The sequence below is a fragment of the Ceratotherium simum genome, chromosome 10 (assembly GCF_057802395.1).
Source record: "Ceratotherium simum simum isolate JZ-2026a chromosome 10, ASM5780239v1, whole genome shotgun sequence".
NCBI lineage: Eukaryota > Metazoa > Chordata > Mammalia > Perissodactyla > Rhinocerotidae > Ceratotherium > Ceratotherium simum.
The window spans coordinates 11,189,595-11,214,466 of NC_141909.1; the positions used below are offsets into that span (position 1 = coordinate 11,189,595).

General features: G+C 42.9%; 2 protein-coding genes across 3 annotated transcripts in view; one reads left to right on the plus strand and one right to left on the minus strand.

Annotated features, from left to right (window-relative positions):
• The window catches only part of NALCN (sodium leak channel, non-selective), a 293,641-nt gene extending 284,290 nt beyond the window's left edge, over positions 1-9,351 (plus strand). Inside the window, exons 40-43 of the mRNA XM_004423148.3 lie at positions 2,111-2,261; positions 3,632-3,781; positions 5,501-5,618; positions 8,935-9,351. Coding sequence (XP_004423205.1) covers positions 2,111-2,261; positions 3,632-3,781; positions 5,501-5,618; positions 8,935-9,128 — 613 coding nt within the window. The 3' untranslated portion in view covers positions 9,129-9,351. The remainder of the gene's footprint in view (positions 1-2,110; positions 2,262-3,631; positions 3,782-5,500; positions 5,619-8,934) is intronic.
• The window catches only part of ITGBL1 (integrin subunit beta like 1), a 1,366,350-nt gene that overhangs the window by 522,683 nt on the left and 818,795 nt on the right, over positions 1-24,872 (minus strand). The gene's annotated exons all lie outside the window — the stretch shown is intronic.

A 24,872-nucleotide genomic window follows, 5' to 3' on the forward strand; every position in this document is an offset into this window, starting at 1 on the left:
CATGTAGAAGCATCACCCTGATCTCTGCCTTCATCTTCACATGGCGTTCTCCCTGTGTGTGTGTGTGTGTGTGTGTCCACGTCCCAATTTTCCCTTTTATAAGGACACCAGTCATATTGGATGAAGGGCCCACCCTACTCCAGTATGACCTCATCTTAACTAATTACATCTTCAATGACCTATTTCTGAATAAGATCACATTTTAAGGTACTGGGGGTTAGGACTTCAACATATCCTTTTTTGGGGGGAAACTATTCAACTCTTAACAGCTTCTTAAACAGGAGTCCATGGATAAAATTCAGAGGTCCATAGACTTGGAAGGGAAACAATTACATCTTTATTTTCACTAATCACTCACTAAAGTGCAGCATTTTCTTCAACAATGGATGTAGGCAACAAACCACAGCAGTGTTAACAATACCCACGTCTTTGTCACCAGTAGAAATCAGATATTTTCAAATCACATTACTGCCACGGCTGATATATTAAAATATCCTTTATGCTCACCAGTACTTCTAAGTTATAGTAGTCATTTGACCTCAACTAGATGTTATTATTAAATGCAGTAATAAAGAATCACTTATGTTACTATATCACTGCCTTTTTTTAAAAAATAATTTGAGAACTGTATTTTCGATATAATTGGCTTTCTTTGTAATAATGTGTATTTTATTTTATGCATTTAAGATATTCTAAGAAATGCTCTATAGACTCTACTGCCAAAGGGGTCCATGCCACAGAAAAACTCAAGAACCTTCTGGCAGCAGTAGCTATTTTCATCATGTTGCAAATACCTGACAAGTTAAATGTTGGCTATTGTGTCACAAATTTCAGGAGCGTTCAGTTATACAGAAGTATGCTTGTGACTGCAATTTGAAAAAGACCAGAACAGGAAGGATCTGGGAGAACTTTTCTCAAGTTGTCAGTTTCACCTTCCTCTATTCACTTCTTTCCAGGAACAAGCTTTTTAAAAGGCAGAAAAAGATGGGGCAGAAAATACACATGAATAGCAAAAGATGCCATCTCTCTCAGAATGTCACTTAGTCTTTCCTCCTAGTGATGAATATTTTTAGGCTGAAAGTGATGCATGTAGAGATATCGCTGTCATTAATAATTAACACTCAGCCTCTTTGGAACTTAGTGATGCGTCTGATAAAACGGACCCAGGCGAAGTCGATGGTGGTGTCATTTGCCCTCCCTATCCCTCTAGCTCAGTATATGATAAACACGGTCCAGCAATGATGAGGCAGGAAGGAGAGGAAGAGCAAATGCTCTTTATTCCTCCGTAGTGAGAGGAGCCTTAGCAAAGAGCAGCTCAGTGTACCAGTGCTGCGTGGGGAGGCTCTCAGGCACCTCCGTGCTGTGATTTGGGCTTCGGAGATGGAATGGACCTCAAAGCCGGGGCTGGCAGGGGCTGAGCAATAACCTGGGATCCTGCGGCTGCATATTCCTTTGGCTGTAGACCTGTCAGCCTGGACGCATGAGTAGCCTTATTGCCCAGAGGCCCTGATGCAACCTATCAGCTGTGTTGGTTTCATGTGCCACTGTCTGGGCTTATTATACCAAGGGCAGCATGGGAATGAATATTCAACCCTGGCTTTCCATCCATCTAAAATTAATGAAGAAAATCCAGGGGCAAATGAGATAAATTGAGAGGGACATGGAGGAGGAGGGGGAGGCATGACCCACAGCCAAGCCATAGTAACCATCACTAGTTGGAGCTGAAGTGAAGAAAGTATAGAGGGAGCAGACTTCCTTCTGCAGGGAAAGTTCCAGAGTCTTAACTTAAGCAGCTGATATTATACATCAGGGCCTAGCCTGTATCTTTTGTTTTATAAACATTTATATGGCCCTTATTCTTGTAAGCACCTTGCAAATAGTAACTCATTTAATCATTTAATAAGGCAGGTACCATGACCATCCCTGTTTTATAGGTGAGAGAAGAGAGACAGAGAGGTGACATAACTAGCCCAAGCCACCCAGCCAGTCAGGTGGCATCAGGATGCCACATTGGTTGGACTGCGTGAAGTCCTCACTGGATTTTGAAATATCTAAGAGTCTAATCCCAGGTGAATCAGAGCTGCGATTGCTGTTGTATTTCTGCCCCCAGCATGCTCTCATACAGGTCGGTTGACATCCGGAAGAGTTTGCAGTTGGAGGAGCTCCTTGCGAGGGAGCAGCTGGAGTACACCATCGAGGAGGAGGTAGCCAAGCAGACCATCCGCATGTGGCTGAAAAAGTGCTTAAAGCGCATCAGAGCTGTGAGTGAGCTAGAAGCATCTGGGGTTTTATTTCCTCCTCTCAAAGAAGAAGGAGGAGGAGGGGAAAAAGAAAAGAGCTTCATGAACAATGGGATTAGATCCTTCTGTGATGAGCATTAACTCCCTTCAACTGTGTCGACTTCATCCGCTTATGATGGTCAGATGGTGGTTCAAACCTTAACTCTGGTCCAAATTCAGCCGTACCCTCTTGAAGAGAGTCCATAAATTTCCATATATTCAATGGAAATATAGCATGAATGTTTAAAAAGTAGTTTATTGATATTAAAATATTTATGATCTCTATTAATTAAACTCAACTGTTCAAAATGCCAAAAATCTTTACATATCGACTGGCAACTGAATTTACAAAACTACTTTTAAAATGCTCCTAAAAATTCCAACATATTGTTAATAATGTTGTTTGGTCTTTAATTAAAGACCACCTCTCCTGGGAGTTTAATGATCTGTTTGCTGTTTCCTCAACTATAAGCTTTAAGATTCTCTAACCCTTAAATCAATGAACATATACTGTGTTGGCATATACTGTGTTTACAATGGGCATTTCTATTAGGTAATTACTTTTATGAATGCTTTTGATGTATGTTTCACACACGGGGAGAAAAAAATCAAATTAATCACTAAACATTTATATGTAATGGCTATTTTTTTATCCTATTTCTCAGAACATCATCAACTGCAGAAACATATCTTTCTGTTGGAGAAGAAAAGGGCCCCAGAGAAACGAAACACCCCAACCTCCTATGGCAGGGCAGCTGTCACAGCTGGCCCACCATAGCTCTGCTAGCTCTAGGGATCACATCTGCCCTCCACAGGCCCTGAGAGGGCACAGGGAGTGTCGGCTCACCACCAGACCATCCTGGCCTCAGTCTGTGCCACAAGTGATTGGCCTGCTGGATTGGCCCGCCCCGATCCAGAACCAAGACAAGAGCAAGGGTTTTCCTCATCATCCAAGACTCTCTGCCTCTTACAACTTAGAGGAAAGGGCCATCCACATTGGCTTAATGAGCATAAAATAAAATAAGAAGGGAAAAAGATAGGCACCCACGTTAGTGATTTAAAAATTCTATTTTAAGTAAAACACAAGCTAGTATCAATGAACATAACTATTCCAATTGTTATGCAAATTAAAATGGAAGGGGAAGGCAATTCCTAAGTCTCTAAGCCCTCTCTTATATCACTCTGATACTTATCAGCAAAATTAGTTAAGGATCCTTATTTGGAAGTTCCTAAGAGGTCACCAAGCATGCAGGTTCTTTGGAACGGAGAGAAGGAAATACGATTTGAGTGGTGGGGGACAGGGGAATGTTGGGCTGATTTTTCCGTTCCTGAAAGAACAATCATTTCCATAGAAACAGCAACAGTCGTGCAGCATCATCCACAGCCTGAGAGAGAGCCAGCAACAGGAGCTGAGCCGGTTTCTGAATCCTCCCAGTATTGAGACCACCCAACCCAGTGAGGACATGAACGCCAACAGTCAGGATAATAATATGCAACCTGAGGTATGGGCAGGAGGTGCCTGCATCCACCGATATTCCGTGCACTTTTTTTTTTTAAGAAAAAATAAATTGGTGCTGCTCACATAGCCATTTCAGACAAGGTGACAATATGTCTAATTGGAAGTTTTTAAGTAAAAAAAAAAATTGGGACATGTTGATCCAGGTTATGTTTGTGTCTTTGTGCCATCCTGGAAACAGCTGAGGTTATTTCAAAAGATTCTGATTTGTATGGATATTAAAAAAATATGAATGCCCTAAACCTAATAATTCTGTTGACTTTTCTCTTAAGAGTTAACCTTACGTCTATAAGGGTTTAATTTGAGTTCAGCAACATTACATGACTCAGGAGAGCATGGTTTGCCTGAAGCTCTGCCCTAAATGTTTTCTTCTCACCAAGTCATAGAAATCTGCCGTGAAATGAGTGAAAATGTTTCTAACTGGCCTTCAGCCTCTTTAAATAGACTCACTGAGGACTTGTCCTTCTGTAGTTGGGCGTCAGAAAACCACGTGGAATTCAGGGAGGATTAGCTTGAGGACCTTCTATGTACTAGGACACAGCATATTTTCACTTCCAAGCTCAAGCTACACGTCCATAAAGAAGCACAGAGGCACCAGCGTCCTGGAGAGCCTTGCGCTGTGAGAAGCAGCTGGCAGGTGGCCCTGCCCTTTCTGGGGGCACAGTTATGAATCGGCTGGAGCTGATCCAGTGTTCTGAGACGAGCCCCCTGGCAGCGTCAGGCTTCGTGGTGTGTAGTGACACAGTCAGGGACCACGATAAATACTGAAGCCTGAGGCTCCACAGCCCAGCAGGACGCTCCAAGCGGCCCTCTTGTTCCATAGCCCAGTTTGGATTTTATGCTGTTGTCTCCCCCAGCCTGCAGGAATCCCGCTACAGGGATTTATGCAAGGACAGTCAACAAAAGGGGCCCGTGGAGGCTTCTACAATGATCCTGCCACCTGTCTACCCTGAGGATGGCTTGTTGGCAATGCTTAGTCTGTGGGGCCGGGATAAGGTCAGGACAGCCAGCAAGACAGCGAAGCAGAGAGAGAGATGATGGCAGAGCTCTCTGGTTTTAGGTAAAAAAGCCCAAGAGGTAACCAAAAAACCAAGAGGGGATATTGAAGAGATGTGAAGATCAAGGCGTTGATCAGGAAAGGGGAAGATGAGGTGAACCAGATAGCAGGCAAAATCGATAGAGAGTCTGAGCATTTCTCTTTGACTTTTGACTCAATTGGGAAGAGCTTCGTTCTCCTCCGGGGCCCAGCACAGAGCCTTGTCTGCTGAGAACTCTCTTCCTGAAGCTCTAGCTACTGACCTCCAGGTTGGCAAGAGTATACTTCCCCACACCAGGCTGTGTCAGCTGCCCCACCTCCCCTCGTTGCCCTGGTGAAGTTCACACGCCTCCACGCCTCCATGCCCCGGAGGGAACTTGGCCTTGGGGGTGAAGGAACACAGAGGGATGCCCAAGGGAAGGCGTCCTGGAGAGTCACGGCTCCTTTCTTCATGATGTGCATGGCGACTCTTTGGTTTTCCTTGACTCTTTTTACCCATTTTCACTTCTCCTTTCCCCACTGTGGACACTATGGGTCCATATTGTTTTTCCCATTTGTTTCCCTGCGGTATTTTCTTCCTGCCTTAAAACAAAATGAGGGTCTCAGCCAGTGCAGAGAGATGGAGGAGGGCACAGCGTTAAGGATACCTGCTTCATTCTTCCTCCGCAGACAAGCAGCCAGCAGCAGCTTCTGAGTCCCACCCTGTCGGACCGAGGAGGAAGCCGGCAGGATGCGGCAGACGCCGGGAAACCCCAGAGGAAGTTTGGGCAATGGCGTCTGCCCTCGGGTACGTACCTCGAGCCCTTTCTCCATCGATGGAGGCATTTTACAGGTGTCTACACTCTTTGTGTGTTTTAGGTCTTGGATTTCAAAATATGGGTCTGCATCTGAAGCTATTTATAGACAGTGAAACAATGAAAAATATATCCCCTTAGCAAAAACATCCCCCTCAAAATAACTTCTCTAAATAGAACTATATTAGCCCTTGTTTTCACCTACCGTGGTCCAGAAGGCAGCCTGGATTAACAAAGATATTGTAGCCAAGATCTAGAAAGAAAGAGGAAGAGATTTTCAAGGGCTTACTGTGTGCATTCGAGGCATTCTCAAAACAGGCAAAATTTGTCTAATCTAAGAGGGAGCGGATGGATACAATCATTCAGAAAATGCCAAAGTTCTCAAAAAAAGAACAACAAAACTTCTATAGTGTAATATGTCATATAATATGTGTTATAGTATTTACTGTATGCCAATCACTGTTGTAAGTGCATTATGTGTGTTCCCTCATTTAATCCTTACAATCCTATCATTTTCCACATTTTACTGATTTAGTGAGAGAATTTTCTTCTAGAGGACCTGGGGTTTTGGAAAGCCCGGATAATCCCTTTATGGGCACTCAGGGGTGGAGGGGAGCAATGACCTGCCCAGCCCAGTATCCTCCATACATGGGTTTCTCTGTAGATAACTCTGTAGAGTCCATGGTAAAGTAGAGCCTTCCTAATGCTCTTTAATTGAGCCCCTTCTCAGCCCAGTCCAAGTGAGAAGATGGGTAATGTTGCAAACTCTTCTGTAACATGTCTGTCCCACAAAGCAGAAGACAGTGTAATTTACATTTTGAGGCCAAAAGTTGTTCAGTGGATCTTAACACCAGAGAGGAAAATATCTTTTTTCATACCCAGGAGTTTATTATTCTGAGATCAGAGACAACCTAGCTTTTGCCTGGTTGAACAAAGCTGGGAGTGATAGAAAACAAGATTGAGTAGGTGGTGGGGCCAGGCCATGAAAAGCCTTAAATTACAGGCTGAGTGGTTTCAACTTCATCCTGTAGGCAGTTAGGATCCAGTGAAGATTTCTGAGCAAGACATGACATTTGTAATTCACGCTTTGGGAAGACTGACTTGGCAGCAGGGTAGAGAGTGAATTGTCTACAGCAGAGCCTGGAGGCAGGGTGACGAGCCAAAGGATGATATAGTAGTCTGGGCATGAGGTAATGAGGACATGGACAAAGCTGGTGGCAGTGGTCCAGACCCTGGAGGGACAGATAGGAGAGACAACCTAAGGCAGATGAACAGTCCTTGGTATTCACTTAAATGGATAAAAAAACGATGTTGTCAAAAGTGCCTCTAAAGGTCCAAGCCTGGGTGGCCCCAATGTCAGAAATGGTGACAACTAAAGGAACATGGTCTTGGGGACACCCTGAGTTTAAAGAAGCAAAGGGCAAGAAAAAGAGCATGTTAAGGGGGTACCAACAATGTACCAGGTGTTCTGCTATGCATTTCTTTCTTTTCTTTTTTTCCCTTTTATTTTTTATTTATTTATTTTTGTGAGGAAGATCAACCCTGAGCTAACATCAGTGCTAATCTTCCTCTTTTTGCTGAGGAAGACCGGCTCTGAGCTAACATCTATTGCCAATCCTCCTCCTTTTTTTTTGCCCCCAAAGCCCCAGTAGATAGTTGAATGTCATGGTTGCACATCCTTCTAGTTCCTGTATGTGGGACACGGCCTCAGCATGGCCGGAGAAGCGGTGCGTCGGTGCGCGCCCGGGATCTGAACCCGGGCCGCCAGTAGCGGAGCACGCACACTTAACCTCTAAGCCACTGGGCCGGCTCCCTCCCTTTTATTTTTTTATAAAAGTTGTATATACTTAAGGTGTACAACATGGTGTTTTAATAAACATATACATTGTGAAATGATTGCTGTGGCCAAGCTAACATATGCATCGCCTCACGTAGTTACCATTTTTGTGTGTGTGGTGAGAACACTTAAGATCTACTCTTTTAGCAAATTTTAAGTATACTATACAGTATTATTAACTATAGTTGCCATGCTGTACATTAGATCTCTAGAACTTATTCATCCTACATAATTGAAACTTTGTATCCTTTGACCAACTTCTCCCCATTCCCCAACTCCCCTTCTGCCCTTGGTAACCGCCATTCTATTCCCTGCTTTTATGAATTTGATATTTTTAGATTCCACATATAAGTGAGATCATGCAGTATTTTTCTTTCTGTGTCTGGCTTATTTCGCTTTGCAAAATGTCCCCCAGGTTCATCCATGTTGTCACAAATGGCAGGGTTTTCTTCTTTTTTTTTTAAGGCTAAATAATATCCTGCTGTACATATATATATATACACCATGACATGTATACCATGTCTTCTTTATTCTTTCATCTGTGTACGGACACTTAGGTTGTTTCCATGTCTTGGTTATGGTGAATAATGCTGCAGTGAACATGGGGGTGCAGATATCTCTTCAAGATAGTGATTTCATTTCATTAGGATGTGTACACAGAAGTGGGATTGTTGGATCATATGGTAGTTCTGTTATGCATTTTCTTGCATCATCTCATTTCATCTCATTTAATCTATTTTAATCCTCACAATAGTCCAATGAGGACACTTGTATTCTCTTCATTTTATAATTGAGGAAACTTGGGTTCAGAGACATGAACTTGACCTTGGTTACACATCTACAGGTCACAGAAGTGAGACCCCAAACCATGACTCTGGAATCCCAAAGCCATGAGTGTGTCAACAAAGTCTTCACACACACTGCTTTACCTGGACACATGGTTTGGAAAGATGAATGCCCTGAGTGTATTTTAAATCTGTCTGTGAATCCCTCCTTTTTCACTGATGCCACGCTTCAATTTATTTTTACAAAAAAAAAAATTAATTACACACATCTTTCTTTCCATACTCTTTCTGCATCCCTCCCTCTCTCCTCACTATCAGTTACGCTATCCCTTCTTTTCCTTTGTTTTTTTCTTTGTATGTATATACTAATGAACACATATTTCTATGACACTTATATTTGCTCAAATTGGAACTTTTAGTGATTTTTTAGTTTTCATAATTATCTTAAAGTGCCAGGGGCAAGCAGCATTTTTTTCCAAATGGTATTACTAGTCGTCCATGAACATAATTTTAAAGTCCACTTCGAATGTAAAAATCAAGTGCTGAAAAAGTTTTATACTTAACATCTGTGGATAGGACTTGTTTGCCAAAAGCATCGCTCATGGGAATACCATGGTTTTTCAGGAATGACTTGCAGTAGGGTGAGACAACACCGTGTTGCTCATGGGACTCTTGTTAATTCCACAGCACCAAAACCAATAAGCCATTCAGTGTCTTCAGTCAACTTACGTTTTGGAGGGCGGACAACAATGAAGTCTGTAGTGTGCAAAATGAACCCCATGACGGACGCAGCTTCCTGTGGCTCTGAAGTTAAGAAGTGGTGGACCCGGCAGCTGACCGTGGAGAGTGACGAAAGTGGAGATGACCTTCTGGATATATAGGTAGAGCTCAATGCAAACGACAGTCTCGTGGTGAAGACTTTTTTCTAATATTTTCCTCCATTGTCTAGTGATCAATCTGTAATTGATACATAATTTAATTTCAACGTGTCACATGATTTTTTTTTTTTAAAGATTTTATTTATTTATTTATTTCCCCCCCCAAAGCCCCAGTAGATAGTTGTATGTCATAGCTGCACATCCTTCTAGTTGCTGTATGTGGGACGCAGCCTCAGCATGGCCGGAGAAGCGGTGCGTCGGTGCGCGCCCGGGATCTGAACCTGGGCCGCCAGGAGCGGAGCGCGCGCACTTAACCGCCAAGCCACGGGGCCGGCCGTCACGTGATTTTTTTAAATTGATTTTTGTCCTGCCACAGGAAGGCATAGAACTTGGTCTGTGAAAGGTGTGTATATGAGGAGGGTTATTACCATGTGTTCAAGAAATTGCATAATGGCAGTGTTGATTATATTAGAAACCATACCAACACCAGATGTAGATCATTCAAAAATTTCATGTATTCTGTCTGTGTAACTAAGATATGTATTCGTATATGCTTCGTGTATTATTATCACCCCCTGAAAGAGTGCTAAGCCCAAAGTGGCTGATATTTATGGTACAGGAACTATAGCTTTAGTTTACATTTTTCCCACCTCCGCTAGAAATACCTCTCTTGGGAGAATTTATTATTTAAGATTGATCTGAAAAGGTCAGCACTGAGCTCATGCTAAAATGATAGTAGTTTTACAAACAACAGGTTCTGAATTTCAAAAAGTATATTCTTTTTCTCATGTTTTTTAAAAAAATATGCACAAGATGTTTAGAGATCAGAACAAGTCAATTTCTATCCTCAGTCACTCTAATGAAATTGTTGCCTGCTTCCAAGAGAATTGGGTGTGCAGGTACCCAGCAAAGAAACTGGCCCAAGGAGCTAACTGGTTTAAAACAAACCCGTACATAGATGGCTTGAGGGACGTAAAGATGCTGAGTTTCTTGAAAAGCCTTTTGATAACTGAGTTTAGCAAGAAGAGTAAAACTACATGATTCAGCTTTAAAAAAAATCTTTGCATATGTGATGCTATCATTGGCTTCATTTCTTACCCAAAGTATTTCCATTTTGCCTTAAATCAGCAAAGACATTATGAGTTGATCCTAACGCATCATTGCTGTGCTCAATTCAAAATGACTGCCCTACTGCCAGAATCTCTTATGGAAATAATGGTACTCTGCAAAATCTCGCTGTGAACTCACAGTTTAGGTATCCCACAACTCCATTGTATTTATTTCACACATCAGTGGTCCATGTCCTCTGGGAAAATTAAAATGCAAAGTGATTATAAAGTACCATTGGGCCCCTTAGGCTGGGTCAACCGAGTAGAAGTGCATTTGGGCCTTTAACTACATTATTCTTGATTGGAGATTCGCTGTTAGATTTCTTATTTTAATGGAGTGATTATCTCAAAATCCTTTGATTCTCCCCACCCCCCACCCTGGCTGCTTTATGATCTCTTTTTCTCTACTTAACCTTCTTGAGATAGCCAAATATCATATTCCTTCTGTATAACAAGTGTAACGTGTGGTGACAGTCTATTGTTTAAATGATTCATTGTGACAATAAAATAATGGCAAAGTCATTGATGCTGAAAGGATTTTATTTGGTTTTGTGTTTACTTGGAGTTTACTTTCTGTACATAAGAAAATAAAATAAATATTGGATTTGTAAAAGAATTTACTCTGAGTTGATGATCATTTCTAAACGCTTTTCTTGTGTATGTGTGTGGGGAGGGGACTTTAGGGGTGGGACCACTAGGGAGCTGGCACTTTGCAAACTCTGTATTTGAATATTCCATCTACAATTAGTTGGTGAAAACTCTGTCTCTGATATTCATTTCAGCTCAGTTCTTAAGCCAGAATGTTCCTTTCACATTTGTGCCTGTAAGGCTGAGTGAATACCCTGCACCTTCCAAACCCACAGTAAAGCAGAAAAGGATCTTAGGCAGCCAGGGCATGGGTCTGTACTAGTGCTGCATTAAAACCGGATTTTTTTTTTCTTTTGGCTCATTACACTTGAGTAATACAGCTTCATTGTCACAAAACTGCTGAGCCCTTCCTAAAATGTCTGTAATTGATGTTCTGCAGAACATCATTGTTGTTCATTCTGCAGTGAAGCAAGGGGCAGAATAGCAATGCGTTTAAAGCCGTAGCACCCTACATTTTCAATTAAATGAAACACCCAAACAGTTCCTGTGGGACTCGTCTCTACTATTGTCCTGAAGCTGGTGGAGCAAACAGCAAGGTGAGAAGTGCCACCCCTCTTAGATTGTTCATAAACATATAAACAGCTCGGTTATGCAGATGGGAAAACTTCAGCCACAATGTTCCTTGGTCCTTAGGGAGGCAAGACACTGATACTAATCCTGTCATCATGCCACCCATCACCTTTAATTAAAGGACGCCATTGGTTCCAAGGGCGCCAGAAAGCGTAAGGGATAGAATACTTGACATGGAGCCGCCAAGGGGAGCAGACCACACATGCATTGCACATATGGCAATTCGAGGGGACTCAAAGGGAACAGAGATGGAGAGAATGGCCACAATCGATGCTATTCACTCTATTCTCAGTGGTGGTGCGAGAGCAACACCCATCAGCAGTGACTGGCCTTTTGTGCCCTGCCCAAGCTGAATAAGACAGGGCATGTGGAAGAAAAACCAGAGTTATAAAGCCTTAAGCAAAAGCAGTTTCTAAGCCAGCGGAATGATGTGTTTGCCTGTTTCTTTGTAGGAGGTGGCACAGTATAGACAGGTGGTTTTCAACAGATCGCCTAGCAGTGGCACTCTTTCTCAAAGTCCTTCGAGGGACCTCAAAGTATTAACCAGGCAAAAGCAAGGCAGCCCTAGTTGAAATTGGGGTGAAGATGAGAACCCCACTCACTTGGCCTCTTCTCACCCCCTGTTATGGATTGAATTGTGTCCTCCAGAAAGGATATGTTGAAATCCTAACCTCTGGTAGCTGTGAATGTGACCTTATTGGGGAATATGGTCTTTGCAGATGTAATTAGTTAAGTTATGGTGAGGTCATACTAGAGTAGGGTGGGCCCTTGATCCAATATGGCTGAGGTCCTTATAGGAAGACAAGAGAGACACAGAGGGAGGAGAAAGCCACAGGAAGACACAGACGCAGAGGGAAAACAGCCATGTGAAGACAGAGGCAGAGATTGGAGTGATGCTAGCCAAGTAATGCCTAGGGCTACAAGAAACTGTGACAAACAAGGAAGGATTCTCCCCTAGAGGCAATGGAGGAAGCAAGTCCCTGCCAATACCTTCATGTCAGATTTCTGGCCTCCAGAACTGGAACTGTAAGATAATAAATTTCTGTTGTTTTAAGCCACTCAGTTTGTAGTATTTTGTGACTGCAGCCCTAGAAAACCAATACTCTGCTAAACTAAAACTAATACCCACTTAAACCCACCCCAGCCCCCAAAGATGGCCTAAACCATCCTCGTGCTCCAAGGGCCTAGTTTGGAAAACAGCAGTGTAGATGGAAGATCATGAGCTTCAGAGTTGGACAGATTTGCAAGTCCTGAATTTATTAGTTACTCCTTGCGTAATGTTGGGTGAGTCTCATATCCTCTCTGAGACAAAATTCAATTTCTTGCTTTTACAAAAGGCAGGAGAGATGATTTCATTCATTTCATTTACCTGAGAGGTTCACAAAATCTGCTAGGTGGGCTTAGTCCACACTGATGTGCAATACACTCCAAATCATTAACTAGCTGTCTAACCTCCCAACCAGAATCCCCAGTTGACCAATTGTCACGTGGGCCATTTTTCTGTCTGCCACAGCAGGTTTCCAGCTTGGAGCAGGTCTGAATCGGTGGAAGGGAAAAGACATTAAATCAAGTTCAAGTTGCACCATTCCAATTTCTGAATCAAGACGGTATTTCCTACCTAAAATGACCCCTGAGCATTTCAAATATCTAATGATGAGTAGAAAAGTTATGGGCTGCTGGAGTTCATATCTGGGACCAAGGGAAAGTTACTGAATAAATTTTAAAGACACAGTAGAGGGGCCGGCCCCGTGGCTTAGCGGTTAAGTGAGCGCGCTCCACTGCTGGCGACCCGGGTTCGGATCCCGGGCTCGCACCGACGCGCTGCTTCTCCGGCCATGCTGAGGCCGCGTCCCACACACAGCAACTAGAAGGATGTGCAGCTATGACACACAACTATCTACTGGGGCTTTGGGGGAAAAAAATAAATAAATAAAATCTTTAAAAAAATTAAAAAATAAAAAAAAAATAAAGACACAGTAGAAAACTCAAAGTGAAGTCTGTTTTAATTATGGCATGAGTTGGGCTTGTTTAATATACCGATTACACATGTTGAATTAAAAATATCTGTTAGACTGCCAAGGGGAGAATGTAGATTTGGTGGTTGAATAGATAAGCCTGGGGGTCCACAGAGAGGGATTCACATTTTGGAGCATCAGCATAGAAATGGAGTTTAAAGCATGAACTGGATGAGACTGCCAAAGGAGTGGCTGTAGAAAAAGAGGAGCTCTGAGGGTCTGGATTAGTTTGCTCGGCCTGTCATAACAAAGGACCACAGACTAGATGGCTTAAACAACTGAATTTTATTGTCTCACAGTTCTAGAGGCCAGAAGTCCAAAATCAAGGTGTTGGCAGGGCTGGTTTCCTCTGAGGTCTCTCTCCTTGGCTTGCAGGTGGCTGTCTTCTTCCTACCTCCTCACACAGTCTTCCCCCTGTGTGTGTGTCTTAACTGCCTCTTCTTATAAGGACACTAGTCATATTGGATTAGGGCCCACCCATATGACCTCATTTTAATTAGCCATCTCTTTAAAGGCGCTATCTCCAAATACAGTCACCTTCTGGGGCAATGTATGAATTTTAGGGGGACATAATTCAGCCCATAACAGAGTCTGTCTCCTTGGCAGTGGTGCACATTAGAATAATCTTTCAGATGACAGAAATGGTGAGCCCTGAGCCTGCCTGAACCTAACCAGGACACTCAACTCCGAGTTTTCTCCCTTCCCAGAAGCCCAGAAACACATAAGATCCCTGTTCCCAGAGCTGAGAGGGAGGTCCACTTTTCTGATTTAGTATGTGGAAGGAGACAGCCATCAAAACTCTGATCCCTTTAATCCCTGTGTGCAGCCTGGAAACTCACAGCTAGAAACCTTCTTCCCCAGTCAGCTCAGCTCAGCTCGCTACTTACATGCAGCATCGTTCCTACACTACTATCTCCAAAAGTTACATCTTGGTCTCACACTCGTTAGGATGGCTGTTATCAAAAAGAAACAAAACCTACCAACCAAGTAAACAAACAAAAAGACAGAAAACAGCAAGGATGTTGGCCAGGATGTGGAGAAATTGTAACCCTTGCGCATTGTTGGTAGGAATGTAAAATGCAGCTGTCACCAACTAGGTGCCTCGAGAAACTGAAAGGTGGGTTTGGAAGCAACTGTTTTTCCAAGTTGTTTCTTTTCCTTTTGTATGTTAAGGAGATGTAACCACCAACCATCCTGAAACTGACCAAGCCTCACCACAAGAGCTACGCCCATGACCTTTGCCTTACTTTTAATGCAAAGATCTCTCTAGGGAGGAGCTTAGGCCTCATTATGTGGAAGCGTGTTCTCCAACTGAGCCTGTGCAAGCAAATAGCTGCCTCTCCCTTTTGAATATTCATTCCCCAACCGAAATAAAAGTTCTTGATTCCCTTTGTTCGGGGACACCATGACTTTGGAAATGATTCCTCATGGCCTCCTATTTGCTGCAAATACGCTTTACTTTGTGAGACAATTTCCACTGGTGTAGAGTCTTATTTAATTCACCAGGAGGCAAGCTCACTTGGTTCAGTAACACAGCCACTACCGAAAACAGTATAATGGTTCCTCAAAAAATTAAATATAGAATTACTATATGGTCCAGCAATATCACTTCTGGGTAGACATACAAAACAATTGAAAGCAGGGTCTTGAAGATATATTTTGTATATTCCTGTTTATGGCAGCATTATTCACAATAGTCAAAAGGTAGAAGCAACCCGAATGGCCATCAATGGATGAATGGGTAAACAAAATGTAGACGCATGCAATGGAATATTATTCACTCTTAAAAACTAAGGAACTTCCGACACACACTACAACATAGATGAACCTTGAGGACATTATCATAAGTGAAATAAGCCAGTCACAAAAAGATAAATACTATTTGATTCCACTTATAGGAGGTATCAAGAGTAGTAAAACTCATATGAACCAAAAGTAGAATGATGGTTGCCAGGGAATGGGGGGAAAGGAAGTTGTTTAATGGGTATAGAGTTTCAGTTTTGCAAGATGAAAAAGTTCTCAAGATTTATTGCACAACAATGTGAATATACTTAACACTACTAAACTGTACACTTAAAAATGGTTAAAATGGGGGCTGGCCCCGTGGCGTAGAGGTTAAGAGCACGTGCTCTGCTGTTGGCAACCCGGGTTCGGATCCTGGGCGCGCACTGATGCACTGCTTGTCAGGCCATGATGTGGCGGCGTCCCATATAAAGTGGAGGAAGGTGGGCACAGATGTTAGCCCAGGGCCAGTCTTCCTCAGCAAAAAGAGGCGGATTGGCATGAATGTTAGCTCAGGGCTGATATTCCTCACCAAAAAAAAAAAAAAATGGTTAAAATGGAATTTTATGTTTTGTGCATTTTATCAAAATTAACAAAAGAAATTTTTAAAAATACATCCTCTCACCTGATCCTGAAAGCTAGTAGCTAAATTGAAAAAGCAAAACAATTCCAATGACACACTTAGATTGTGCTTCCATATCTGCTTGCTTTCTGTATTGGAAAAAAGTTTATCTGGTTTAAATGTAATATTTTATTATTTTTCCGCAATGCTATATGTCACCCATTCAATTTCAAAATCAGCCTGTAGTAAGCCTGGTAGGTATCTAAATCCCATTTGAATGTTTAGAGGGTTGGCATCACTGTCCGTTGAATTAAGCTATGGATGGTTTTAGAGGGAGATTTGAAGTTGTTTCTTTCTCTTTTTGCTGGCAGTAGTTCAATGTCAATGCCAGCTTTTAAGTCTTTGTTACACAATCAACCAGCCTACAAGAGGAATTATGGAGCTTCATTGTGTTCCTTTTGCAAATTGTTGTTTGTCACTCTATTTCCTATACAATGTGGATGGTGACCCCAAAATAACACTAAGTGGAAACACTTGTTTTGATGCATCATTCCTAGCAGGGTTCCTAACGCCCGACAAGCCACTGAGATGTTTAGCATTTAAATAAGATCAAACCCACCTGTAGGTGCGGAAATGGGCTAAGGCTCCCTGCAAATAAATACATATTAAAAGATGGTACTTGTGCATTTTAAGCCATGTCAAAACTGTCTAAAATAATAAATCATCAACTTGACCAAGGCCTGCCAGGAATAGCAGAGCAACATCTTCCAGGAGAGTCTTCTTTAGCCAAGATCTCAAAAGAGAGTTGAACCCATAAATTACACCAAAGAAAGGTAGCTTTTCGGTCTGAATTATCTGTATACGTACTCTTTATTTAATTTCATCTTTGGAGACATAAGAGTATAAAAGTAGGTAATGCTCTTGGAGTGTAAGAGTAGATTGGATAGATTAAGATAAGAACAAAGGATGGAGAATAGGGAGATGGGAGGAAAAAAAATAGTCTCTACTCTAGCCCTCCATTCTTGGAAATAATCACGCTATCCCAGGCTTTCAGGCAACTAGGCTAGTGTTAGCCAATGCATCTGGTCAGGGAGAGTACTTTATCTGGAATAGACAGAATGAGCATATTAGTCAGGGTTCTCCAGAGAAATAGGATATATATATAGAGAGAGATTTATTTTAAGGAACTGGCTCATGAAATTGTGGGGGATGATGACAAGTCCAAAATCTGTAGGGCAAGACAGCAGCCTAGAAATTCCAGCAAGAGTTGATGTTGCAGTGTTGAGTCCAAAATCTGCAAGCTAGAAACTCAGGCAGGATTTCTCTGTCTACAGTCTTAAGACAGAATTCCTTCTTCTGGAAACTTCCGTCTTCGCTCTTAAGGCCTTCCACTAATGGATGAAGCCCACTCACATTATGGAGGGTAATTGGCTTTACCCAAAGCCTAGTGATTTAAATGTTAATCACATCTAAAAAATACCTTCACTGGGCTGGCCTGGTGGCATAGTGGTTGAGTTCGTGTGCTTCACTTCAGCAGCACGGGGTTCACAGGTTCGGATCCTGGGCATGGACCTACACACCACTTATCAAGCCATGTTGTGGCAGCATCCCATATAAAGTAGAGGAAGATGGGCTTGGATGTTGGCCAAGAGCCAATCTTCCTCAGCAAAAAAAAAAAAAAAGAAAGAAAAGAAAAGGAGGATTGGCAGCAGATGTTGGCTCAGGGCTGATCTTCCTCACACACACATACACACACAAAATACCTTCACAGCAACATCTAAACTAGTATTTGACCAAACAGCTAGGCACCATAGCCTAGCCAAGTCATGGCTTGTAAAATGAACCATCACACTGAGGATCATTTTATTACCTGTAGTTGGTTAGTGCACCCGTCTGCCCACAGAATCCAACCACTTGTCTTTTGTCCCCCAGAACAAGAAGCAATTGGATTTGATTCACTCGGCTACTGGCATTCCTCCTCTCCAAGGAAGAAGAGAAAGCAGATTAAGAAAGAGAGAAGTTGCACTGCTTTTGTTTTTAATGTGTTTATTTGTTGTCAAGGTGCTAATCCTAATTCACAAGGCTGCGTCAACGGACTTGAGAGATACATCATCTCCCACAGGTACAGTCTTGACCTCCTCTGTCTTAATTGGTCCCAGGAGCATTAGGAGAGTTGTCTTAGGATATATCAGACTCCAGGCACTATCTTCTCTTTCTGCATTTCACGTTAGAAACATCATGGAGAGCCCTACCCAAGAAAACATTGGAAGCACAACAAAACAGTCAACGAGGGAACATCAGGCTGGCCATGGGTTGATAATACATTCCACATATCACAGGGAGAGTTGGCACAGTGAACTCAGTTTTCTGCTCTGGCGCCAGGGGACACTCAGCGGTGGGCTCTCCCAGGTACAGAGCAGAGAAAAGCCTCCTTCTGTTCCCGTTTGAGCCTAGCGACGGGGGACAGGAAGGTGTCCCCGCTCTCTTGATAGGCTTGCTGGGACTCACAGATTAACTGAAGCATCGCTCAGGGATTCATTGCGAGGGGCGTACTGGCCTCTTCTTGCAAATCGTCTCTCTCTGACCTCTGTGCAGGGCACCAAACTGCCCCCCTCCAGAGCCTGCCTTTGCTTCCATCCTTCCCATTGCCATCACTGGCTGCAGAGAATGCCTCATTTCCGTGTTCTGCCAACTTAGCTCCAGAGCCAAACCCATGCAGAATTTCAAATCGGGTGTTCCTTTTGATCCATTGACTCCTTTTTCAGAGCAATGAAAAGGGGCCTTGCTCAGGGCCAGGTCAAAAGATAATTGGGAATTTTGAGAAGCCCTAATGAGCACAGCCTGAAGGTCCTGGCTGTGTTCTCACTTCCAACAGCTACCTCGAGTCGACGCGTCACACCACCAGCCCTGATTCTCTTCTCCAGGGGTCTCCCAGCCCAGGCAGGGTCTCTACCCCCTTCTGCAATTGCCTCACACCCTTGTCTAACTGTTAATTAGATGCCTCATTTCTTGGCATGTATATGGGCTTGAGCCATCTGCTTATTGATCACAATATATTGTGTTTTCAGAATCCAGCCACAAAAGCAGGTAATGTTGCAGGTGGCTCAGTGAGGAGGTTTCTCCAGAGCAAACTTGAGAGTGTATAATGTGTGGTGACCTGCAGCCACACACATGAATCAACAAGCAACAGATATATTGGCCGCAAAGCTCATAGATTATCACCACTATAAGTGGTTATAATAATAAAATTCAAAATTTCTACATGAAATCCTTCCACTATAGTTGATATTATGGAAAAGAAAAATGTATGAAGTGGGTCAAGAAGCGACACAATTACTGAGACTGCTGCCCAAGGACTAAAGAGCTGATTGCCCAGTTTGCACGTAATCCTGAACTTGCTTCTCCAATCCAGGTCATGTGTCTGAATCCTTAACCATACAGCCTTTGAAGGCAAAGGCCGACCTGTCCGTCTCTGTACTCCAGCATCTCTAAACAGCATATTGGCACATGCGTGGTTCTCAGCACCGCTCTTTAAGATGAGCAAAATGGAATGGCTTTGGATTTTTTTAAACTCACCGCTAAACAAGAATATCTGCTATCCCTGGCATTCATCCCAAACTAAACAGCAACCACTGGGAGGATTTCTCATTTTTCCATCCTGAATTCCTGTTCCATCCCTCCCTTTAACTCACTTCTCTGTGGGACACAGACGACTTGTTCTCAGGTTAAGGTAAAACACCACAGTAAACAAAGCAACATAAATCTTCCCTGGAGCACCAGATGTCATTTGAGATTGTTCTTCACTTCTTGAGAAAGAGCTTTATTCCAGAGACTCTGAGAGGGCGCAGTGTTGCAGGGCACAGAGGAGAAGCCATGGGAACTCAGCCTGAATAAGCAGGGCCCGGAGCGGAGCTACAATTCAACCACCCACCCTGGCAGGTGCGACAGTCAGACCATGTGGGGGACCAAGGCTAGTGACAGGAGGCCACCTTTGATCCTTAGTGTGTGACCCATCCAATAAAAACCAAATCCTGACTTAGGTAAGGATGGACTTGATTCAAAAAGACTGTTGCAATAGGAAGAGTGCTCTGACGGTAAGATGGTCTCAAAGTTCAGGCAAAAAGGAATTTTCTTGTAAAGGAGGGGTAAGCAGTGCTAGAATGAACCTGGTGTGGGGGGCGGGGGGGGGGGTGAGTGGGCGGCATGATCAGATAGCTGAGCAGGAAGTGTCTTCTCCTGAGGTCAGCTGATTCTCTGGAGGGGCCTTAAGGAGCAGTTTCTCCACATTCTGGTGCTGGCTCAGGCGTAGGTGGCTCCAAGTTCCGGGGCCTGGGGGAAGGAGAGATGTCTGACGGGAGTTTGACCCAGTCAGATTAGCAGGCATTTTGTCTCAATTGGTCAAACAGGCAGCTAATCACTTATGAGGCAAACAATGGGAATTCGGAGGGTCTGTGTCTGACCGCATCATAGGGAAGCAAAGGGGTCATCCATGAGTGGTATCTAAGTCATAAGGGAAGGATGGTTCTTTGCAGTAAGCCATTTTCTGGACACAGGAGGGTGGGGGAATTTCTTGACCACCACTGTTTTCCATGAGCACAGGGCAGATCTCTTAGTTACTTCACCTTCTCTTTTCTCTAAGCTGAGAGTAGACTCATAACTCCTTCACCTGCCTCTCCTTGAGATTGTGAGAATGAAATGAGATATGTTATGTGAGCCGTAAAGCCTATAGTCCGTAAAGCACATATGAATTATGCCAGCTATTACAATCTCTGATAACAGCTATTCAGTTCTATGTTCACAATAAGTTTCAGAGATCACCCCTCTGTCATTACATTCATAAAATCTCCATTCTTCACAGCCAGAGTAATGACTTGGCTGTGTGTGGGGGGCAGTGGAGGAACATCCTGAGGGCCTCTCAGTGTACCTGAAGACGGGGTGTGATTTCCCCCCGAGCCATTCCCAATCTGCCAAACACGGCCGAAGAGGTTGACGGGGCATGTGACAGAGCCACCGGAAAGCACTGAGTCAGTCCGAGGAGCTCTTTAGCTGCTTATGAAGAACCCGTAGAATCTCACAGGCACCGTCTGACCCATAGTGATAGAAAAGCAAGCACCTGCGAGAGCGTTTACATCCTCGGGGATCAGAGATCTTAAAGCACCTTCCTTCAAACGTTTTCTGTGGCTCCCTTCAGAAATTCAGACCGCTGTCCTTCAGAGGTAGGACGCAGGAGCCCCGAGCAACAGGTGTCACATCTGCATGGCCACGGGAGAAGTGTGAATAATGCTCCGGCCAGCGAGCCAGATAAAGACGCCTGGGGAGCAAAGCTTTCTCAGAAACCCAAGGAGGAAAATCAATGTCTCTGGAGGGAGAGGGGGAAATCTATAGGAAAGAGAAATGAGTGATATGTAATGCAATTTGAAGATTCCCCCCCCCCAATGCCCCCCAGAGCAATTGACTCGGCAGAGAGTGAAACCTGAAAACCTCTAGTTGGAAAGGTGAAGGCTGAACTAGCAGGAACCAGCTGCTTCTCGTATTGACTGGCCACTGGGTCACAGGCCACTGCTAGTATCCGGATCTGTTTCCTGTTTGTTTCTGTTTTCTCTGATTTGTAAGAATAAAGCTGACATGGATCTTCCATAAATGGGACTCCAAGTTTAGATTTAGAACGAATGCTATGTCAATTTACTAACTCTTCTCCCTGCTATAAATAAAACCTAAATAAATATAACAGTTTTTGCATTTGAATTCATGAATGAATGCCGGAAACTTTTTCAACAGGGTCTTGAGCACCAATTTGCAGCCTTCAGAAGCAATTTCATCAGAAGTATTCTAGAGAGAATATCCATGTTATGCATTTATTTAAATGATTGTAATGGAGGTACATTATGGCCTTCCCTAAATGATCAAATCTAGAATATTAATTCTAGAATATTAATCCATAATTATGATATTATTGATGGAGGGGACCATGTCTTAATTATCTTTGCACGCCCACTTTGTCACATAGACTACTGACCACTCTAGTCCACTTTCTATTTCTCCATCAACACCCACATTGTTCTTACAACTAATTGTCCCTCAAATATATGGTTGGAAAGGACCAGATGCTCTCGAACCAATACAAAGAGCACAAAATGACTGACTTACTCCTTCAGCTTCTCCTCACATTCCCCTTGATTTTCTTCCTGTGAGACCATAGGGGTCTATGAAAATGATGGACAAATAGTGCTTTCTGTCAAATATGCTACAAATATTCTCTTAGGAAAGATTGTATTGGAAATGACAGAATGCATGTCGGCTGTTGTTACCAGAATTTACTATTAAAATAACACACCTCATGAAAAACAAAGGGATAAAGGTCCCGGCTAAATGGATGAAAGAGTTTGTGTTTATCTTTCCACAGCTCTTCAAATCAACTGAATATGGCAACGTCAGAATTTGGCCTAGGGAACAATGTGATTTCCCTTTGATGTGTTTGTTCACCAACCAGGAGCCCTTAGGGTTAACCTTTCTCTGGAATTAATTGATCCTCCAAGATCTGAAGGCTTTTAATAAAATTGACCTGATCAAGGCCTAATTCTTTTCATAGTTTGTTTAAATCATAGACTGCATCCCAGATTTTAACAGATTTCCTTGTATCTATAAATGATGACAAGTAAACAGGCCCAAGAGACCATTGAATTTCTAGCTGTTTTTTATTTGAACAAATGATTGGCCATTCTTCAAGCATAAAATAACTTCTGAACTGGCAGCATAAAGATAGTTTCTCACTAGATGCAACTTTTGCCCCAAGAAGAGAGGAAAAAGTGATTAAATTATCTGGGGACTCAGGTGAGAGAGATGCTGTATCTTGCCAGCATCCTGGTTGACCATACCAGGAAAACCCTAACCAGTAGCCATCATCCTGACCTCTAAAAGAATCTCAACTTTTTAATTGTAGGAACATTCTTTCAGCCCATATTGTTTTCTTTGCATCAGAAACAAAAAAAAAGAATGAATAGAAAGATAGTCACTGGCAGGAGGATGTCTCTATGATCTCTTCTTAAACTTTATCTGTGGAGGAGCTAACTCCCTGATCACAAAGGTGAGATGTAGCCACACTGTTTGCCAAAACTGCCTGTTGTTTCTCAAAAATAATTATTTGATTGACTTGCAGTCAGTAAAAGTTTTTGCAGGGCTGGCCCAGGAGCGTAGCGATTAAGCTCATGCACTCCGCTTCAGTGGCCCAGGGTTAGGAGGTTCGGATCCCAGGAGTGGACCAATGCACCACGTATGAAGCCATGCTGTGGCGGTGTCCCATGTAAAGCAGAGGAAAATAGACACGGATGTTTGCCCAGGGCCAGTCTTCCTCAGCAAAAAGAGGAGATTGGCAACTAATGTTAGCGGAGAGCTAATTTTCCTCACCAAAAAAAAAAAAAAGTTTTCCTTCATGAATTGGTTGTTTTCTAAAGTATGTTTAAAAATGCAATGACTATCTTCCGTAAGAACAACAATTTTTAAGGCCTGAATGGAGTATTTCTCTACATTTGGGCAGAATTTATCTCTCAATTAGCATAACAGGTGGGCCCATTTTTCTGCACAGGGCCCATGTAGCATTCAAACATTTGCATCCAATCTGTAATTACTCTGCTAGTTTCTTTATTCTATCCCAGTAAATTTGTTTCCCAATTATATAATGAGAATGATCTAAACAAGAAATTAGGGAATCGTGGTGAAGTAAATGCAAAAGTATGGGATTTGGAAACAGGAGAACTGTTCTTCAGTCCTTAATTTACTATTTTCTACCTGTAGGGTCTTGAAAAATTAATTAAACATTCTCAATTCCCAGTTTTATCATCCATAAAAAAATAATATTACCTCATAAGTATTATAATAATATACATAAGTATTATAATAATAATACAATAAATAGGAAAGCTCGCTGATAACCATAAAGTTCTCTTAACACATTCATTTTTACCACTGAGAGACAAGTTGGTAAAATAGTGTTACTATGAGCTTTAAGGTCAGACAAACCTAGGTTCAAAATCTGGTTCTGAGGCTTACTTGTAAACCGTGTGGTCTGAGCAACGTGGTAGGCAGAATTCTTAAATGGCCCCCCAAGATCTTCAACCCTACTCCCCGGGACTGTGACTATGATGGGATGTCACACTCACAGCGAAAAGGATTTTGGAGATCTTGTTAAGGTTACTAATCAGTTGACTTTGAGTTGGTAAAAATGGAGATTACACGGATACGCTTAATCTAATCACACGTGTTCTTTATAAGCAGAAAGTTTTCTCTAGCCTATAGCAGAAGACGAAATCAGAGAAATTTGCAGCATGAGAAGGATTTGATGCATGGTTACTATCTTGGAAGAGGAAGGGGAAAATTTAAAAAGGAACTCAAATTGGTCTCCAGAAGCTGACAGCAACCCCTGGCCAACAGCCCACCAGAGCAGGGACCTCAGTCCTACAAGCACAAGGAAGAGATTCTGCCAATAGCCGGAATGAGGTTGGAAGTGGATTCTCCCCCAGAGCCTCCAGGAAAGATCCCAGCCCCACCCACACCTTGATTTGGGCCTGTGAGACCCTAAGCCAAGAACCCAATTGAGTCTGCCTGGACTTCTGATCTACAGAAGTGTTAGATAATAAAGCGGTGTTGTTTTAAACTAATAGATTCATGTTAACTTGCTAGGGGAGCAGTAGAAAACTAATATAGGCAAGTTTAAGATAAAGCAAAGTAAGTAGCCTGCCCAGTCCCTGCTGCCTAGCAGGAAAAAAGGAACTTGTAAATGCTAAGCTCATTCCTTCCTTTAGAGCCCCGTTTATCCAACTTGAATGCGTGTTTGAATCACCTGGGGAACTTGTTAAAATACGGGTTCAGATTCAGTAGGTGAAGGTGGGGCCTGAGACTCTCCATTTCTGACAAGCTCCCAGGTGATGCTGCTGCAGCTGCTGGTCTGGGAACCACACTCGGAGGGCAGGGCTTTGGAGCTCACTTCACCAGTGGATCTCAACCCCAACTGTACCTTGGAATCTTGTGGGGGGGCTTCTGAAATGCTCAGAAGCTGGGTTCTACT